This window comes from Elephantulus edwardii, unplaced genomic scaffold (genome assembly GCF_000299155.1).
Source record: "Elephantulus edwardii isolate Elephantulus edwardi_28Jun2011 unplaced genomic scaffold, EleEdw1.0 scaffold00032, whole genome shotgun sequence".
Taxonomy (NCBI): domain Eukaryota; kingdom Metazoa; phylum Chordata; class Mammalia; order Macroscelidea; family Macroscelididae; genus Elephantulus; species Elephantulus edwardii.
In genome coordinates, this window is record NW_006399782.1 from 21,697,800 (window position 1) to 21,719,734 (window position 21,935).

The 21,935-nt window shown below is 40.2% G+C and overlaps 1 protein-coding gene and 1 pseudogene across 1 annotated transcript in view; both read left to right on the forward strand.

Annotated features, from left to right (window-relative positions):
• Positions 1-21,935, forward strand: part of KIAA1407 (KIAA1407 ortholog) — a 152,180-nt gene that overhangs the window by 118,543 nt on the left and 11,702 nt on the right. The window contains exon 13 of the mRNA XM_006884323.1: positions 19,340-19,483. Within this exon, the coding sequence (XP_006884385.1) occupies positions 19,340-19,483 (144 nt within the window). The remainder of the gene's footprint in view (positions 1-19,339; positions 19,484-21,935) is intronic.
• LOC102845119 lies at positions 8,079-8,467 on the forward strand (annotated as a pseudogene).

The window sequence follows — 21,935 nt, forward strand, 5'->3', positions numbered from 1 at the left end:
TCTTGTATCCTGCTACTTTGCTGAATTGGTCAACTAGGTCCAATAGTTTTCTTGCTGAGTCTTTAGGGTTTTCTAAGTATACTATCATGTCATCTGCATAGAGGGATAATTTTACTTCCTCTTTGCCAATTTGTATACCTCTTGGGTTTGCATATATACTTTTTACTGTGGGAACTTCCTTTCTATTCCTATTTTGTTAAGTGTTTTCATAAGAAAGGGCTGTTGGATTTTGTTACAGGCCTTTTCTGCATCAATTGATAGGATCATGTGGTTCTTGCTCTTTGCTTTATTAATGTGATGAATTTTATTCATTGTTATTCTTATGTTCAACCATCCTTGCACACCTTTTAGGAATCCCACTTGGTCAAGATAGATTTTTTTTTTTTAATATTGGATTGGTTAACTGACTGGAAGAGATCTATATTTGTTCCCATTCCAATGTAAGGTGATCCGACTGTGGAAATTATCGAACAACATCATTCATATCACATGCAAACAATATTCTGCTGAAGATTGTCCAAAAATGATTGGAACAACACATCAACAGAGAATTGCCAGAAGTGTAAGTTGGGTTTAGTAGAGACCTAGGGATATTATGACTAATATTAGATGGATCTTGGCTGAAAGCAGGGAATACCTGGGGAATGTCTATCTGTGTTTCATTGACTGTGCAAAGGCATTTGACTGTGTGGACCACAACAAACTATGGCTGACTCTGAGAACAATGGGAATCCCAGAACACATGATTGTGCTTATGTGAAACCTATACTTGGACCAGGAGGTAGTTGTCAGAACACAGCAAGGAAACACTGCATGGTTCAAAATTAGGAAGGGTGTATGCCAGGGATGTGTCCTATCTCCATACCTTTTCACTGCAGAACAGATTGTCCAGGAGGATGAGCTCTATAAGGAGAAATGTGGCATGGCAATTGGAGGAAGACTTATCAACAGTCTGCACTATGCAGATGACACAACCCTGCTTGCTGAAACTGAGGAGGTCCTAAAGCACTTGCTGCAGAAGGTTAAGGACTGCAGCCTTCTATATGGATTGAAGCTCAGTATCAAGAAAACAAAGATTCTCACTACTGGGCTGATTGGCAGCATCTTGATGGATGAAGAGATTGAGATTGGAAACAACTTACGTTTGCTTAGTTCCACAATCAACACTCTTGGCACCAGCAGCCAGGAAATTAAAAGACATATTGCGTTAGGAAAGTCTGCTGTCAGAGGCTTCTTCAGAGTACCGAAGAGCAATGATATCATTCTGGAGACTAAGGTGTACCTGATACAGGCCATGGTTTTTGCAGTTACTTGCTATGCATCAGAGAGCTGAACAATGACTAGGGATGATAGAAGGTAAATTATGCCTTTGACCTGTGGTGTTGAGGAAGAGTATTGAATATACCATGGACTGCTAAGAGAACAAATAGATTTGGCCTGGAGAGGGTTAAACCAGGCTGCTCCTTGGCAGTAAGCATTCTGATGCTCGTCTGACATACTTTGGACATATTGCAAGGAGGGACCAGTTTTGGAGAGGGATGTCATGCTTGAGAGGATGGAGGGACAGCACAGGAGAGGAAGACACTCGTTGAGATGGATTGATTCAGTAACTGTGATAATGGAATAGATGTGTCAGAGACAATAAGATTGGCACAGGATAGAGCAGGGTTTAGAGCTGTTGTGCATAGGGTCGCTATGAGTCACAGGCTCATAACAACAACAACAACAACTGTTGGATTCTTTTGGCCAGGATTTTATCGAGGATTTTGCATCTATGTTCATGGGAGATATTGGCCTATAGTTTTCTATTTTAGTGGTGTCTTTATCTGACTGTGGTATCAGGGATATGAGTCTGGGAGTATTCCATCTTTTTCTATTTTCTGAAATACTTTATGTGGAATTGATGAAAGCTCTTCTCTGAATGTTTGATAGAACTCACTAGTAAAACCATCTGGTCCACACTGTTTCTAGTTGGAAGTTGTTTTATTACCTGTTCAGTTTCTTCTTTTGTAAGGAGTCTGGTCAGGTGTTCTATTTTAGTCTATACCAGTTGGGTAGTTTGTGAGTTTCTAAGTCTTTCTCCACTTCCTCTAGGTTTTCATATTTGTTTGAGTATAATTTTTCCATAATATTTTATTGTTAGCCTTTTTATTTCCATTGCTTCTGCTGCCACATCACCTCTTCATCTCTTATTCGTATTATTTGTGTCTTTTTTTTCTTTCTTTTCCTTTGTTAGTTTTTTCTAGTGGTTTATCAATATTTTTTTTTTTTATCTTAAGAACCAACTCCTGGTCTTAATGATAGTTTCAGTTATTTTTTTGCTTTGTTTTCTACTGCATTTATTTCTGCCCTAATTTTTGTAATTTCCTTTCTTTTTTAGATTGCCACATTATGCTACTGTTTTGCAGTTTTCTTTTATAGGTCTTCTGTATCTCTGGTTAGATTCATTCCTAAATATGTTATCTTTTTGGTGGCTATTATAAATGATACAAAGTTGAAAATCTAGAGTAAACAGGCCATGTCTTTATAAACTCACCGACAACCTAAATTAAACTATACAGATGTAGAAAATTTGACCTGATGGATCATAAAAGAAAAAAAATGAACCAATCATAAAAAGCAAACCTCTTTTTTCTATTGGATTATCTACCTTTATCTTGTTATGGTGCTCAAGTATTTTATAAATTCTGGATATAAGTCCCTTATCTGATATGTCATTACCAAATATTTTTTCCCAGTCTGTGGCTTCCCTTTTTACCCTGTTGGAGAAGCTTTTGGATGTGCATAGGGATTTGACTCTTAGAAGATCCCATTCATCTACTTTATCTTCTCCTGGTTATAGGTTTTTCAGGATACTAGGAAGACTGTTTATGTTGTGGATTAGGACTTCTTGCGTCCTTCCAAGCTTTTCATTAATGAAGATTATAGTCCTTGGTTTTAGTCCTAGGTCCATGATCTACCTTGAGTGGGTTTTTGTATATGGAGTGAAGTGTGCATCTTGCTTGAGTCTTTTGCAGATACTTTTCCAATTTTGCCAACACCTTTTGTTGACACTTCACCAAAGAAGACATTCAGATGGCTAACAAGCACATGAAGAAATGCTCAAAATCCCTAACTCTAAGAGAGATACAAATCAAAACAGCTATGAGATATCATCTCACCCCAGTCATAAAAGCAAAATTTAACAGAACAGTAAGCAACAAATACTGGTGATGTTATCGAGAAACTGGAACACTTATTTACTGTTGGTGGGAGTGTAAAATGGTACAACCACTGTGGAAGGCGGTATGGCGCTTTCTCAGATAGTTGCAAATAGAGATACCATTTGACCCAGCTATTCCACTACTGGGAAGATACCCCAAAGAGACCATAACTGACATCCAAGCAGATATATGCACACCTGTGTTTATCGCGACTTTGTTCACAATAGCAAGGAGTTGGAAACAACTAAGTGCCCATCAACAAATGAATGGATAGAGAAGCTGTGGTATATTCACACAATGAAATACTATGCTGTATTGAAAAACAAGGAACTCATGCAATGTTATTCAAAATGGGTGACGCTGCAGGACATTATGCTGAGTGAAGTATCTCAGTCACAAAAGGACAAATACTGCATGGTGCCACTGTTGTAAAACAGGACTGACCTCGGGGTTGAGGGGAGACTGAGACAGATGGGTTCAATAGTGTATACTGCATTGAAACAGATGAGGGAGAAAACTGTTTAAAAGGGGTATGTGATTAGGTATTTTTGTCATGACGGGAGTCCAGAGCAAAGGCTGCATAGCGGTGTGGACCTGGGGGGGAGGGTCTGTAAATCAATGAAAGAATTTTTCTTTTAGTTTTCCAAGAGCATAGTGTACTGGGGAGGAAGGTTGGGAGCGGAGAAAAGTACAACAATGAATGAATGGAAATCCAAAGTCTCTGTAAATTTTCATTGAAATTAATACTAAATTTTTAAAAAGAAGAGAAAACAAACCTCCCAATCAATAAAATCCTGACTCGGAGAGCAATACCTGTTAGTACTACCAAACTTTCAAAGAAAAACTGACATTGGTTATACTCAGACTAGGGCTCTTGTGGCTTAAATGGTAAGAATCTGCTCTGTAATCCTGAAGGTACGCTGTTTAAATGGACCAGCTGCTCTGCAGGAGAAGGATGGGCAGTCTCCTCCCATGGGATTAACTGCCTCTGAAAACCCATTGGAGGGTCAGCTATGAATCAGTTCCAACTCTACTGTATACAACGACAACATACTCAGACTATTTCAGAATATTTAAAAAAATATGGAAGATTCCCAAATTCATTTTTATGAAGTAAGCATAACCCTGATACCAAAGCCAAGCAAAGACGCAACTTGAAAATAAAATTACAGACCAATATCCTTCATGATCATAGACACAAAATTTGTCTACAAAATCCTAGTCAGTTGAATCAAACAGCATGTAAAAAAAAGTCATTCATCATGAACAAATGGGATTAATATTAAGTGTGCAAAGATAGTTCAACATTACCAGTCAGTGTAATCCACCACATCAATAAAATAAAAGAACCACATGAATCATCTCAATTGATGCAGAAAAAGTATCTGATAAAAGGCAACACCCTTTCCTAGTAAAAACTACTCAGCAAAATAAGGACTAGAAGAGAAATTTCCCCAAGAAAATTAAATGCAAATATGAAAAGAACTTGTTTTTATAAAAAGAAATGGCCAACATCACTCTCAATGGAGAGAGATTGAAGGCATTTGCCTTGCGAATGAATACCAAATAAAGTTGTCCTCTGTCATCATTCCTGTTCAGTGTTGCATTGGAAGTCCTACCCAGAGCAATAAGGCAAGAAAAGGTGTCCAAATTGGCAAAGACCCTGTTGTTGTTGTGTGCCGTCGAGTCGCTGTGACTCATAGCGACCCTATGTACAACAGCCCTAAACTCTGCTTTGTCCTGTGCCAATGTACTGTCTCTGATACTCCCATCCCGATTATCCCAGTCACTGAATCAATCCACTTCATAGAGGGCCCTCCCCTTCTGCACTGTCCCTCCACCCTCCCAAGCATGATGTCCTTCTCCAAGAACCGGTCTCTCCTCACAACATGTCCAAAATATGTTAGACGGAGCCTCAGAATCCTTGCCTCCAAGGAGCCACCTGGTTTAACCCTTTCTAGGATGAATCTGTTTGTTTTCCTAGCAGTCCATGGTATTCTCAATATTGTTCTCCGGCACCACAGCTCAAAGGCATCAATTCTTCTATCCTCCTTGGTCATTGTCCAACTCTCTGATGCATAACAAGTGATTGTGAAGACCATGGCCTGTATCAGACGCACCTTAGTCTCCAAAGAGACACCATTGCTCTTCAATACTTTGGAGAGGTTCCTAACAGCAGACTTTCCCATGGCAATGCGCCTTTTAATTTCCTGGCTACTGGTGCCAAGAGTGTTGACTGTGGAGCCAAGCAAACTAAAGCTGTGTACAATCTCGATCTCTTTCACCATCCATCCTGTTGCTGCCAGTTGGTCCAGTGGTGAGAATCTTTGTCTTCTTGACATTGAGCCTCAATCCATATTGTAGGCTGCAGTCCTTGACACTCTGCAGCAGGTGCTTCAGGTCCTCTTCAGTTTCAGCAAGCAGGGTTGTGTCATCTGCATGACACAGATTGTTGATAAATCGTCCACCAATCTTGACCCCACATTTCTCCTCATAGAGCCCAGCCTCCTGGATAATCTGTTCTGCATATAGGTTGAAAAGGTATGGAGATAGGATTTATCCCTGGCGTACCCCCTTCCCAATTTTGAACCATGCAGTGTTCCCTTGCTCTGTTCTGACGACTGCCTCCTGGTCTAAGTATAGGTTTCGCATTAGCACGATCAAGTGTTCTGGGATTCCCATTCTTCTCAGAGTCAGCCACAGTTTGTTATGATCCACACAGTCAAATGCCTTTGCATATTCAATGAAACACAGATAGACATTCCTCTGGTTTTCTCTGCTTTCAGCTAAGATCCATTTAACATCAGATCCTAAATAAAGAAAATCCCCCAATAAAGTAGGAAAATTATTGGATATAATTGACTGATTCAACAAAGTGGAGTACAAATGGCATTCTTTATTTTCCTTTTTAGAATTCTCTTCATTACTGTAGTGGAATTCAACTGATTTTTATATCTTGTATCATGCCACTTTGCTAAATAGGTCAATTAGGAAGTAAACGTAGGGGGAAGGGTTGAATTGTGCAACAAGGAAAGAATTTTTTTTCAAAGAGAAAAGCAATCTCAGAGGGTAGGTAGGGAGGAAAATGTGCAACAATGAATGAATGGAAATTCAAGTTCCCTACAAACTTTTGTTAAAATCTTAATTCAAATTTTAAAAAATTTAAAAAGAAATGGTCATTACCTTTCTTAAAAATATTTCTTCTGTAGTTTTTATTTGAATGGTTACAAATCATACTGACTTTTCATTCAATCATTTATAAGCAGTTTGGTTTTAATATTAATTGTTGTTGTTGATATGTACTGTCAAGTAGCTTGTGACTCATAGCAACCTTAATTATGTACAACATCTCTGAACCCTGCTCTATCCTGAGCCAATTTCATCTTCCCTGACCACCTACTCCAATGCTCCAGTCACTGAGTCAGTCCACCTCATCCAGAGTCTTCTCTCCTGCACTGTCCCTCTACCCTTCCAAGCATGATGTCCCTCTCCAAGGACTGGTCCTTCATTACAACATGCCCAAAGGATGTCAGACAGAGCGTCAAAATCCTTGCCAGCAAGGACCAGTCTGGTTTCACCCTCTTTAGAACAAACCTGTTTGTTCTCCTACCAGTCCATGGTATGTATATTCAGTACTCTCTCCAGCACCACAACTTGGAGGTATCAATTCTTCTATCATTCTTAGCCATTGTCCAGCTTTCTGATGCATAGCAAGTAATTGCAAAGACAATGGCCTGTATTAGGCACACCTTAGTCTCTATAGACTGACATCTTGCACCTTGCCCTCTAGAAGGGTCCCTGACAGATTTTACCAGTGCAATTCTTCTTTTGATTTCCTGGCTGTGGGTGCCAAGAGTGTTGATTGTGGAGCCAAGCAAACTAAAACTGTTAACAATCTCAACGTCTTCACCATCTGGCCCATTGGTGAGAATCTTTGTTTTCTTGATGTTGAACTTCAGTCATTATTGAAGATTGCAGTGTTTAGCCTTCTGTATACAATGAATTACAATGTTTGATTGTTGTTGCTGTGTTGTTTGCTGTCGAGTCACCTGCGACTCAAAGCGACCCTGTGTACAACAGCGCTAAATCCTGCTCTGTTGCTTGCCAATCTTAATGTCTCCGACACACCTCTCCCAATTACTCCAGTGACTGAATCAGTCCATCACATAGAGGGTCTTCCTCTCCTGTGCTGTTCCTCGACCCTCCCAAGCATGATGACCCTCTCCAATTGCTGATCCCACCTTCCAACATGTCCAGTGTATGTCAGAGGAAGCTTCAGAATCCTTGCCTCCAAGGAGCAACCTGGCTTCACCCTCTCCAGGATGAATTTGTTTGTTCTCCTAGCAGTCCATGGTATATTCAGTACTCTTCTCCAGCACCACAACTCAAAGACATCAGTTCTCCTTCTGTCATTCCTAGTCATTGTCCAGCTCTCTGATGCATAGCAAGTAATTGCAAAAACCATGGCCTGTATGCGGTGCACCTTAGTCTCCAGACTGACATCGTTGCTCTTCAGTACTTTGGCGAGGTCAGTCAACTATTTATTGATTTTATTACTACTCTTTCTCCCTGTATGTAAAATGACATTATAGTAGTATATTTTTCATTTCTTTCCCCCCAAGTCTTTGTGCTTTTCTATCATATGTAAAGCCTATATTTTTCTTTGTATACTGTACAACAATAACAACATACTATAAATAACCAATACATTTTTACAGTGACTGCTTTAATTAGCCTGTTATCTTTTAATGTCGTTAAAAACAAGATAGAGGCAGGCTCAGCAACGTATTCCCACCTCCCTCGGCCTCCCTTGCTCCTTCCTCCCATGTTTCTCCTAGAGTCTTGGCACAGGAGGGACACCGAGGGGAGACCGAGATGGCAGATGAGATCACCAAGGCTCAGACTACTCAGCCTGATGGTGACACAGTCTTCCGGAATATCATCGTCAAGGAAATCCAGCCAAAATCATTTTTGAGGATGAGCGATGCCTTGTTTTTCATGACTTTTCACCTCAGGCACCAATACATTTTCTTGTGATACTTAAGAAACCTAATACCCAGATTTCTGTAGCTGATGATGTTGAAGAAGAAGAAGAAAGTCTTCTTGGACATCTCATGATTGTTGGCAAGAAATGTGCTGTTAATCTGGACCTGGAAATGGGTTATCAAATGGTGGTAAATGAAGATTCAAATGGGTGACAGTCTGTCTATCATGTTCATTTCCATGTTCTTGGAGACCAGCAGATGAATTGGCCTCCTGGTTAATTGTGCTTTAGGAATACTTTCCCCTTAAGCAGTGTTCAGGTTTGCAATTCAAATATGTTAAGCAGTACACTTACTATTGCCAATGTATGGAGAGATTGAATATACCATGGACTGCTAGGAGTACAGACAGTTTTGTCCTGGAGAGGGTAAAACCAGGATGTTTCTTAGAGGCAAGGATTCTGAAGCTTCATCTGACATACTTTGGATATGTTGCAAGGAGGGATCATTCCTTAGAGAGGGACATCATACTTGAGAGGATTGGAGGGACAGTGCAGGGAAGACCCTCGATGAGATGGATTGATTCAGTGACTGGGGTAATGGGTGTAGGCGTGTTGGAGACAGTGAGATTGGCACAGAATAGAGCAGGGATTAGGGCTGTTGTACATGTCGCTATGAGTCCCACGTGATTCAGTGGCACATAAAACAATGATGGAGAGATTTAAGAAAATAATTTTTAAAACTCCTGTGTAATAAAATACTTTATTGCATGGTTTTAAAAAAATAAGATAGAAAATATTATATTTTAATTCTTCCTCTCTTCTCCCTTTAGTTTCCTCTGCCTCTTCATTTCTCTTAGTTTTTGTTAGTTGGCGCTCAGCTGTTAACCAAACCCACCCAAGCAGACTCATGGGTGAAAGACCTGGTATCTGTTTTTGGAAAGATAACAAACTGGAAACATTATGAGCAAGTTCTACTCTGTCACATGAGGTCGCTGTGTTGAAAATCAACTCGACAGCACCTAAAACCAGCCTCCACTTCAGGTTACCTGATACCTTTTTTCAGCTATGTCACTGGCATTTTCATTCTACTCATTTCCATGTCAGTTAAAATTGCCTATCTGACCTTGAATAATGTTTACCTTTTCCCTTAGAGCCTTTACAATATTGTCATAAGTTATTTAAAATTTCCTGATGGTTTCAACATTTCTGTTATATTTGTATTACATTATAATCATTACTTTCTGTCTTCTAGCTGTATTTGTTTGTTTTGGGGTCTTGTGTTTTGATGTTGTAATTATTCAAAGCCAAACCTAGCATACTGTACAACAGATATTGGATATATAGGTCTTTGGTTATGGACACTTGTACGTTTCTAGCTAGGAGCCGGTATACATGTGCAGTTTTTTGTCCTTGTGATTTCCACCTTTGAGATTTTTGTTGCTATGAACACTAGACTACAGTTTGCCTCCTCTTTTGACTTTGGGTCTTTCATTTTTCCCTGCTCCGCAGAGAGAAAGTATATCTCTTGCCACTTTCGTAGCTGTAATCCACAGTAATTGTGTTAGCTAGTTAGCATGGTAGAGAAAGGGGAACCTGCCTTGCCTGATGTTCTGAGTAAGCCACACTTTGTAGAATGCACAGCCTTAGGAACTCACGAGTACTTCTGCCCCTCTTCTGGCGTAGAAGTATCCCTCCTTTCAGCTGCATTGAGTATCCCTTTGTCTCACTCTGTGACCTTAAGGCTGCTTCCATATTTCAGTTGCTGTTAAATCAGTTTAAATGCATTCTGACCCTGTATGTCAGAGTAGAACTGTGCTCCATGTTACTCAGGAGCTTGTTTTTCAAGTAGATCACCAGACCCTTCTTGAGCACCTCCTCCCAGTGGGCTCAAACCCCCAGCCTTCTGGTTAGCAGATAGGCTTGTTAGCCAGGTAAGTGTGCAGCCAGGGACTTTCACTTTCCCCTTATAGATTTGGTTTTTTTCCTTCCTCCTCTTGGGTAAGGGTCAGGGCAGAGTTCCCTCCAGTTCCTTTCCCGTAGCTGTCATAATGCATCCTCTGGTAAATTCCTTCACCCTATAAACTAAGCCTTCTATTTCCAAAAAAAGGAAATGGTCAATTTAGGACTGCTGTTCTTCTGTTTTTATTTCTAGTGTTTTCATCTTCATCCTCTCACTCTGGCACAAGCACAGGTGGAGCCTTTCCAGGCTCCTCCCTGGCCAGGCGTCTGGACGGACAGCCTACAGAAAGGTCTCGTTACTGTAGAGTCAGAACCGATTCAGCTGACCCGACCCCCCCCCCCCATTGGGTTTCCAGGGCTAAAAATCTCATGGGAAGAGATCACCCATTTTCTCCTGTGGAGCAGCTGGTGGATTTGAACCACCAGAGAGGCATGGCCTTTGTTTTAGGAGCACAGTTACCTATAGACTATGCCACCAGAGCCACCTACAGAAGTGTAGGAATCCTTGTAACTGTTGTTCTCAGAACTTCACCCTCTCACACTGACCCCAGCAATTAGTCAAGCTTTGTAGTTGAATCATCATACTTTCATTTTTGGTGTCTTGTAGCTTTGTCTCAGATAAACCAATGCTTAGATCTTGTATCTCCCTCAAGGCCCCTGTGTTTCCAGATTCCTGATGGTTTCAGAGGCCAAGTGGCTGTCAGTTGTGCTGTCAGTGAAAAGGTAGGCAGTTTGAATCCACCTGCTGCTCTTCAGGAGAAAGATGGGCAGTCAAACCCCATGTGATATATTGGCTCCGAAAACCTGCTGGTCTTGGTTCTATGGTACACAACAACATCATTCTACACAGAGACCAAAAACCCACACAGTGCTTTCCCTCCTCAGGTACTTTAAGAAGCCTTGGATGGTACAAATGATTACGTGCTTGGCTGCTGAGCAAATGGTTGGAGATTGAAGTGTCTTGAAAAAGCTTAGTGCTCTGCCTCTATTGAAAAACCTGTGGAGCTCAGTTGTACTCTGATGCACACACAGTTACTGAGTCAGAATAGACTCAATTGCAAATGTTTATAGGATTTTTGTGTTATACTTTATATAATTTTTATACTTTATATAATTGTTCCCAGTAAATAACCTGCAGGGCATAAGATGTACATCAGAAAAAGAGGTGCACATCAAACCTTCTGCATCAGTCACATCCTTGAAGTGTCTGATAGAAGCCTCCGTGGCCTCTTTTAGCTGGGAAGCTTTTTTCATATTGAGTGAATCAGCAAATTGTCCAACAGAGATACCATACTTTTAATTACACAGATGAACAACCTGACTTTTGATAAGCTAAAGAAAGTCTCTGGGCAATCACATACACTTTCTTAGGTAGGAAATACTAGACAAGCCCTGTTATAAGCATATAAGGTCCAGTGGTGCTAGTTTTAGGAAAAAAGTGAAAGAATTTCTCCTAAGTCCACGACATTTTCCTTCAGATTCAGAAAGAGGTGGTACAGGGGTAAGATGTAGTTGCCTAATATGAAAGATCCTCATTACCTTAAATTCCCCTGGTCTGAGGCACGCTGTACTCTCAAGAGAGGGGCCCACCTTAAGAGTGGCAGAAAGTACCACCTGGCACAGTACAGTCAGCATTTCTAGTGGCAGTTTGGTGCCCATGTGACTCCAGGTGGAGAGCCTGTCATGTGTAACAGTAAGATGGCAACTCATAAGCTTCATATGTTGTTGTTTGATGCCGTCGAGTCGTAGACGACTGACTCATAGCGACCCTATGAACGAACGGCCTGAGCACTGTTCGTACGTAGAGTTTCTGGAGCCAAGCCATTTCGGAAGTGGATGCTGTTCCTGCTTCCAGAAGCTTCATATAGTGATGTTTAAAAATAAAAATCTAACTTACCATCCCCATTCTTTGACTTATTAAGTACTTTCTATGGCTATGTAAATACACTTTTGATTAACAGACAATTCATGAAGTTTGTGGTTGAAAAGATCATTGTGTTGAAGAAGACTCGGTCGAATTTTCCATAATTGCTTAAGCAAATATGCTAGTTGATTCAACAGGTATCTCTAAAACATCTACCATATGGTTACAACACTGTACAGGTGTTGAAATAGAGCAGTAAAGAAGACAGGGAACAACTCTGCCCACAGAAGTTTTAAGTGCTAAATGGAGAGAACAGGCAGTAAGTATGTAAGTATGTAAAAACATCCTCTCTGTGGAGGTGGTTCTTGAGCTGCTAGATGCTGCGGAGGCCTTCACAGGGATCACTAGAGCATTAACACGCTCTAATATTAACAGTGTGAGATGCCTGTTACATGTCCAGGTGGACCTGTGTCAGATAGACCAGTATCTGATTCAGAAGTGTGATGATCGTGAGGAATCTGGGACTCAGCAACATGTTAGTGTTTTTAATGAGCTAGATGTGGAAACTGGATGGATTGGCAGGGCCCGGGAACCAGCCCGAGAGCATACGTATAGTTTTTCAGAGGATGAAAAACCAAAGAGGTAGAACTAGAGCAATGGAGAATCAAAAAGCTGGGAGAGAAATGTATTCTGGGAGAGGATCTGGGGTGGTTAATGCTCCTGGAGAATTCAAGTCCACTAAGTGTGGACGTGTGACTCTGATTTGGCATCATGGAGATTATTTGTGACCTAGATATGAGTACTTGGATAGAGGGGTGCGAAGAGCATCCATTCCAGGAACTGAAGACAGAATAAGGGATGAGCACAGAGACCATAAGTGTGTGTTGTGTCATCAGATCAAAACCAAACGATAGCTGACCCACCAACTGGTCCTCAGAGGCAGTAAATTTTATGGGAATAGATTGTGCATCCTTCTTCCATGGAGCAGCTACAGATAACATTTTCCAAGAAGTCATGTGGGGTCTAAGAAGGATTTTTTTTTTTTTGGTGGTGGTGGTCACATTTTTTCTTTTTACATGAGAGAGAACAATATGTGTTTGCATTCTGATTTAAGTGACAGAGTTACAATGGGAGAAAGGAAAAGTATAAGTGGCCTAGAAAGTGATCTATAGCAGGATGGAAAAGTGACTCAGAAGAGAAGGAGGGCAGTGATAATTACTTGTGTGTCAGATAGTGTCAGTGCAGTGAGGTGATTTTTCTCCAGACACATTCAACAGTGTTCCTCTGCTTTGATTCCCTTTAGCCTCTAAGAAAAAAGGAAAAGCGGGGACTTGAACTGGTACCACTAAATGCTCAGCCCTCTCTGCTTTTCTTAACACAGCTGTAATACTGGTCTTTCTTTCAAAGCAGTAGTGATTGATGAAGAAGCCCATTCAAAATTAGTCTTATTTTTGTATGCCATTTGTTGAATTTAAATGAGAAATTCTTTCATAGCCTGAGTGAAGTATGCTTTGAAATTCTAGTTGCAAAGATCTCCAATATATGTATTATCTCCAAGAATCTACAGGAAGTCATGAATGCAGGTGTTACCAAGCTCATTTTATAGACAAGGAAATGAAAAATATGGAAATACTTATGAAAGACAGCCAACTGTATTGTGGAATCTTTAGTTGAGGGAGGAAGTATACAAATGAACTCTGAATACATTGCTGTGTAGCAATACAAAGTTTTGGCTTAAATAGAGCTCTATTTTATTAACTGTTTTTCTATGGGGATAAAATAGACAGAGAGAATCGGGTTTGCTGCCTAGTCATTGAATTTTTTTTTTCTTTTTGGAACCTAAACACCTTGGAGTTAAGTACTGGGAGGACTGAATTGTATTTTGTACATGTTGTACATGTACATGTTGACGGATCCTGAGCATGTAATTAAGCTCCTATCTGCAAATTGCAACTGGTACCTTGACACTCCAGGGACATTTATGTCAGTGTGGGGACTGTTAGTTTCTTTGTTTTCTTCCTCTACCTAACTCTCTCAGCTTCGTCTTACTGCTCATGAGAAAACTGTTGGACATAATTTTCTTTCTGGCCATGCAGTCCGATGAGTTGCTATCACATGCCTAGAATAAAGATTATAAAGGCTACTTAGGTATAATGCTTAGAGAATATGTACACTCCCTTTTCAGAACTTGTACAAAAACATGTAGTTTGGATTGAAAGACGGTGACCTTTCCTTCTATCCTAGAAATATCCTGGCATCCCATCTTTAGGAGTTTTCCTCACAAAAGTTTCAGGTACATTGAAAGATGTGTCAGAATCAGCCAACTCACATCTGCCTTTCTCCTGAAGTGAAATTTTGGGAAGTAAAAAAAGAAATTGAAGGGTACATGGTTTTGCATTTATATAATATAGGTTGACCACCACTGAGAAAGCGGTTTTTTGCATGCTAGCTTTTAAAAAGAATTTTTCCTTGCTTTACATACAATCAATTATACATATTGTTTTATATATTCATATAGTTTTACATAATTACTATTGATCTATGCCTGTTACCACTGTCTCTTTAAGTCCCCAGTGCATCTTTCTTATTCTTTCACCCCCTCATCCACCCACAACCTCTACTTTTTTTAATGTGTAATTGCTTTATTTTCTGCATATTTGTGCTTTGCCAACACTATACCTGCAGAGAACACAACTCCAAATGATGATGATGTTGTTGTTATGTGCCGTCAAGTTGCCTGCGACTCATAGCAACCCTATGTACAATAGCCCTAAATCTTGCTTTATCCTGTGCCAATCTTACTGTCTCTGGCACACCTATACTCCAGTCACTGAATCAATCCATCTCGTTAAGGATCTTCCTCTCTTGCGCTGTTTCTCCACCCTCCAAAGCTTGACATCACTCTCCAGGGTTTGATCTCTCCTTGTAGCATGTCCAAAGTATGTCAGAAGAAGCTTCAGAATCCTTGCCTCCCGGGAGCAGCCTAAGCCTGTTTGTTCTCCTAGCAGTCCATGGTATATCCAACACTCTTCTCCAGCACCAAAGCCCAAAGACATCAATTCTCCTTCTAACATCCCTAGTCATTGTCCAGCTTTCTTATGCATAGCAAGTAATTGCAAACACTATGACCTGAATCAGGTGCACCTTAGTTTCCAGACTGACATTGTTGTTCATCTGTAATTGGAGAGGTCTCTGACAGCAGACTTTCTTGGTGCATTTCATCTTTTAATTTCCTGGCTGCTAGTACCAAGAGTGTTGATTGTGGAACCAAGCAAACTGAAAGTATTAACAATTTCAGTCTCTTCACCATCCATCCTGATGCTCCCAATTGGTCCAGTGGTGAGAATCTTTGTCTTCTTGACATTGAGCCTCAATCCATACTGAAGGCTGCACTCCTTGACTCTCTGCAGCAAGCGCTTTCAGGTCCTCCTCACTTTCAGCAAGCAGGGTTGTGTCATCTGCATAACGCATATTGTTGGAGAGTCTACGTCCAATCCTGATGCCACACTTCTCCTCATAGGGCCCAGCCTCCCAGATAATCTGTTCTACATACAGGTTGAAAAGGTATGGAGATAGGACACATCCGTTCCATACACCCTTTCCAATTTTGAACTATGCAGTGTTTCCTTGCTCTGTTCTGATGACTGCCTCCTGGTCTATGTATAGGTTTCACATAAGCACAATAAAGTATTCTGGGATTCCCATTCTTCTCAGAGTCAGCCACAGTTTGTTATGGTCTGCAGTCAAATGCCTTTGCATAGTCAACGAAACACAGATTTACATTCCTCTGGCACTCTCTGCTTTCAGCCAAGATCCATCTTACATTAGCTATAATATCCCTAGTACCACAGCCTCTTCTAAACCCATAGTACACTTCTGGAAGTTCTCTGCTGATGTGCTGTTCTAGTCATTTTTGGTTAATTGTTAACAGAATCTTGCTTGCATGTAAAATTAATTATATTTTTCAATAATTTCTGCACTTTGTTGGGTCACCTTACTTTGGAATGAGGACAAATACAGATCTCTTCCATTTAGTTGGCCAGGTGGTTGTCCTCCAGATTTCTTGGCACAACTAGGTGAGCACAACCAGGGCAGCATCTGTTTGTTGAAATATGTCAATTGGTATGCCATAAACTCCTGGAGTTTTTTGCCAATTCTTTCAGAGCAGCTTGAACTTCCTCCTTCATCACCACAGGCTCTTGCTCATATGTTGTTTCATCAAATTCTTCCATATCCACCAATTCCTTTTGATACAATGACTGTGTATACTCTTTTCATTGTTTTTTAATGCTTCCTGGATTATTTAATATTCTGCCCAAAGCATCCTTAAGTATTGCAACTCGAGCCTTGAATTTGTTCTTCAGTTCCTTGAGCTTAAGAAATGCTAGGTGAGTTTGACTCCTTTGATTTTCTGACTCCAGCTCTTTGCACATTTCATTATAATACTTTGTCTCCAGTGCTACCTTTTGAAATCTTCTGTTCATTGCTTTAATATCTTGAATTCTTCCCTCTGCTTTGTCTTCTCAGTGCTTGAGTGCAATATTCAGAGTCTATTCTGACATCCATCTTGGTCTTTTCCTCCTCCTCTGTCTGTATTTTTTCGCTTTGGGAGATCACAGTCTGCAGGCTCATTTACTTAGACAAGATTAACTTCATTCAGAACTTACTGCAGTTTATCAGCTCACATAAATGCAGAAGTTGATATGATTTAGTAGAAATTTCAAGACTGTATTTTCTTAGGTTATAATTTGTTTTTCTGCAGAGTATTGTTACCTGCCTTGTGATCACCAATAGAATGGTTAGGTTTAACTACATCAGTTATAAAGTTTTTTAAAAATATTTGGCAGCAGCCAATCTCTACTTTTAACACAAAGTTTTTATTGACTAAACGACTACCATTGTTGATAATTTAATATTTTTTTCTTAGATTCCAAAACTAGTTTTGATGGACAGTCAAAGCACAGAACTGCTGTTAGAGTCACTCAGGGTTGCCTTAAGGACTGTAGGTGCCTCTGTCCTCCCTCTGTGGTGGGGAGGGGATGGGAGGCCTGAGAGGAGGAGCACAGAGAGACCGGGAAGCCTGAAGAATATGCTGCCTGTCTCCACAGTCCATTCAGAATGGATAGAATAGGTCAGGGTTGACCCCAAAACAGAGATTATCTTTATAAAATATTACAGAGATGCTTAAAATGGATGCCTGAATATGTGAATGCTCTTTGGGTTCTCTAAGAAAATTTCTGTAAAGTTTAACTCCTGGGGTCTAGTAGAGGAACATGATGGGCCTTATCTTCTGGAAACCGGAAGGCTGTTAGTGACATGCATACAGTCCTTGGGAGCAGATCGCTCCTCTACTCAACTCACCTATTACCTCTGCACTCCTGCTTGCACCACCATTCTCACCCCACCCCATCCCAGCACACACACATTCACATGGTTTCAAGTTAAAATTTTCTCTGGCCTGGGCTCGAATTTCTTTGTTCTTAAGGATAGAGAGGGCAGAAGCTAAAATGGATATTCCATACTGGATTCATTGACTCTTCTAAGACTGAGGGGTCCAGGAATTTCGATCTGAAGCACTGGCAACAGCTCCCTATGGAAATATGACCATGACCAAAATGATTCTCAAACATTGCAGCATCTCTCTACCAGCCAACCACCCTTAGAAAGGTGGCAGAGTGGGAGTTTCAGTAAGATCCACATCATGTAGTATAGTCTGTCAGGGCTACAGAGACTAGATAAAGAAGAAACCCCAGATTATCTGAGTAGGTATGCAACAACCTTTGCAAAACCTAAACATTCACAGATGATAGTGTCTGCCAGGAACAGCCTAGATAAAGAAATTTAAATTCCAAGCAGTGAAGAAAGTGAATTAAATGAGTTATTGGGGGGGAACCTAGTGTGTACTAATTAATTATTCTTACAGTCTCGAGCAAGAAATTGTGCATTAGCATCAAAGAAACTCCAGTTATAAACTGGAAAAGCCAATAGTAGAACAGGAAGATATGCATCCTAGAGAACTGTGATCAAACTACATCAAAACTTGGCTCCATCTTTCATTAAGAATGGAGAGGTAATGAGTTAGGAGAACTGTACCCCTTTAAAAGTCCAGACATAAATAGACTTTCCAAAGAAACACTGTGTCTTTAAAACAAATACTACAATAGCCTTTTCCAGATATTACAGGTAGATTAGTGATTTGGTTTAACAAATTAATAAACTGCAGGTGCTCGTGCTGGTGCTAGTACTGGTGCTGGTGCTGGTAGTGGTAGTGGTAGTGGTAGTGGTGGTGGTAGTTGTTGACTGCCGTCAAGTCTAGCACGACACAGAGACCCTATGAACATGACCTGAACCATGTTCTATAACTATCGACGTTTCTCAAAGTTCATAGAGCTTCCAGAGGCATGTTGTTTAGGAAGTGGCATCCCTGCTTCCAAACTGCAGGTAATCCAGGGGGGGGAAAAAAGCTAAGAAGGTAAAGTCTCACCCAGACGGTGAAATCTGGTGGGCCATTTTTAAGTCTGTGCTTTCGATCTGTTCACTTGCCACCACTCACCATTAGGCAGCCATTTCCCCCTCTCATCCTTATTTTAAATTCTTTTCACTAAAAGAGAAAAAGATAAATATGAGAGTTTCTGTCAGTCTATTCAGGCATCTGCCTCTGGGGTACAGTTCTCCTGTGAGGGAAATGAAAGTATCTTTTCTAAGTGCATTGCCAGGGCTAGTTCAAACTTTCGTGTCTTAGTGGTAACAAGTTGCACTGACAAATCCAAGGAACTCAGTTCAAACCAACCAGCTGCTCCGCAGGAGAAAGATAGGCAATCTCTTCCCATGCACTTTACAGCCTCTGATAATCCACTGGAGAGTCAGCAATTGGTTCTGCAGTAGTGTACCACAACAACAATTCCATATACTAAATGAAGAAGCTACATTTTTACTTATAATGAGGGGGAGAAATCCTGATTATGCTCCTAACTAAATGTTTTCTTTTTTAGTATCTTTGTAAGAGTTAAGATATTACTATGATTAATACTGATTAGTCCAGGATTATACCCAGCCATGATTCTTGTAGGGCTCATGATAGAACATTTCCTGACCCTCTTGGCAAAATTTTTCCATTTTCATTTAATGCTCCAGAACTCTCTTACCCTGCTCAGCACTTAATTTAGTGATACCCGGGTGTCATCAATGATTGAGTTTCAAAGATTAATTAGTAGCTCTCCTATATATGTAGTCCAGAGAAAATATGGATTAATTCATTGGCTATTTGTTAAAATTAAATTCATTCATCTTTTTCTTTTTAAGTCAGGCATTTTTTCTGTATTTTTCCAGAAAGAACTAGAGAAGCAGAAGCGCATTGAGAGGAATCGGCAGTTGGAGGCAATAGCAAAAGAACATTATGAAAGGGTCCTGCTAAGGAAAAAAGGTTTGGAGCCTTGGAAAAGAATGAGATTGCAGAACATACAGAACATTCAGGTATAGTATCAACTGTTCCCTCGATTTTTTCAAATAGGGTGGCTCCCCAGTCAGACTTTGGAAAGAATTTGGTGATTTAAAAGCCAGAAGGATAAATTAATCAGCTCTTATTTCTTTATGACAAAACTTTAGATTTGGTTATCCAGAGTAACAAAAGATTGCTAAGAAAAAAAACTAGAGTTAAAGATTTACAAAATAAGATGAATAGAAGTTTCTCTCAATGTTATCAGAATTTTGAAAGAGAAAAATTACCACCATCAGATGTATTCAGTTTCTGCATGGACAAATTTGCTTATGATTCAGACAGTTGTTTCTTTTTTTACACTATTTACAAAATTCGAATACATTGTTTTTGAGAACAGATTCTTCCTACTTCCCTCACCACCTCCCCCATCCATCAAATTACACAATTCCATGATTAATCTCCCCACCTCCGTAAATCCTCATCCTTCTGCTTCCACCTTCCCCCACCCCCTTTGGATTCTTATACTCATTCTACAATAATGATTTTATACAATATTTGTCCTCATGTGACTGAGTTAGTTCACTCAGCATAATGCTTTCTAGTCCTCCCAAGTTAAGTAATAATTTACAAAATCATTGCTCCTGTGTGCTGCGTAGTATTCCATTGTGTGACTGTACCATAATTATTCAATCCATTCATTTGTGGTTGGACATTTAGGCTGTTTCCATGTTCTTGGCGATGGTGAATAATGCTGCAATGAACATTGGTGTACAAATCTTCATTTGAGCCTTGGTTCTCATTGTCTCAGTATATTCTAAGTAGTGGAATAGCTGGTCACATGGAATTTCTATGTTCAGCTTTTTTTTTTAATGTTCAGCTTTTTGAGGAAGCAGCAAACTGCCTCCCAGAATGGTTGTACTATTGTTCAGTCCCACCAACAATGTGTAAGAGTTCCTTTCTCACCACATCCTCTCCAACATTTATTACTTCCAGCCCTGTTAAATTTTGCCACAGTTACTGGAGTGAGATGGTACCCCATTGTGGTTTTGATTTGCATCTCTTTTATTGCCAGTGATTTTGAGCATTTCTTTATGTGTCTGTTTGCCATTTGAATATCATCCTCTGTGAAAATTCTTCATCATACGTGTGGGGGCCTTTTGTGGACTGAGTTCAGGTCTTTGTTCAGGCCTCTTGTTTGGGTTCCAAAAGCTTCTCAGCTGCTGCTTCTTGCAATGAAGGTAAAGAAGGACAAACCAAATGATGTGAGCCCACATGGAACCTATGCTTGCTTAGTTGATGTCAGTTAGCATTCCCATTAGCCAAAGCAAATCATGGGACTGAAGTCAAGGTCACTGAGGAGGTTCCACGAATTCCACCAAGAGCCACTGTGACGTTCTATTGTGACGAGTAAACCAAAACCAAACTGGTTGCCATGGAGTCAGTTCTGACTCATAGTGAACCCCTGGGAACAGAGTGAAATGGCCCCATGGGGTTTCTAATGCTTTAGTCTTTACAAAAGCCAACTGCCACATCCTTTCCTCATGGAGAAGCTGGTAGGTTTGAAAGAGCACTTCTAGGGCTCCTTATTGTAGAGGGCATAAATGTATAATCATGATATAAACAATAGTAATAAAGGAAATCAACCACCAGTGGAATTTCTGAAAATATCCTAACAAATGTATCCAAGATATAGGACAGTTCAAAAATACGGTCACGTAGTTCAAAATAGAAAATACGGGTTTAAAACTCTATATAACCATGAACTCATAGTGTATACCTATTTTGACTTAACTCTCATTTATTTGGCCAAATTAATGCAGAAAATTCAGACTTGTATTTGCAGTTAAAAATCAGGATGGAAGAAGAATAATGCTTCTGATAATAAGATCAAGCTAAGGAAGACCCTCAACCAGATAGGTTGACATGGTGACCATGGTAATGGGCTGGAGTGTGTCAGAGACTGTGAGGGTGGCATGGGATCAGATAGTGTTCAGACTGGTTGTTCATAGGGTCACAATGAGTTGTATTCAACTCGAGGGCACCTTCCAACAACCTCTGTAAATAGGACATAGCCAACCTTTATTCTCTTCATTCTCTTATTTGCAGACTTTATTTCCTTCTCTCTTTCATGCTCTCCACTGGTTTTCTCTCTCCTTCATTTTCTTGCCCCATCCTCCTTCCCAGTAGTTCTGAAACTGGAGTATTAAAGCAGCTGAATAGACCAAGTTGTGGACAGGACTGAGGGCAGGAGAGATCCATCCCAGTTGGGAGCCTAGGTCCAACTAGGCCCCAGGCCTTCACTAGTACGCTGTGTTGTGGTTTTGTTTTTTCTTTTTAGGAATGAGATAGATTGTTTTCTTAGTTCTCTGAGTCAATAATGTGGAAATTAACCTTGATCCTTCCTTTTTAAACTATGCCACCACAAAGATTGGTCATACTGGATCAACTCAGTGCACATTGTTTATGAGTTTTACTCTTTTATTTTTT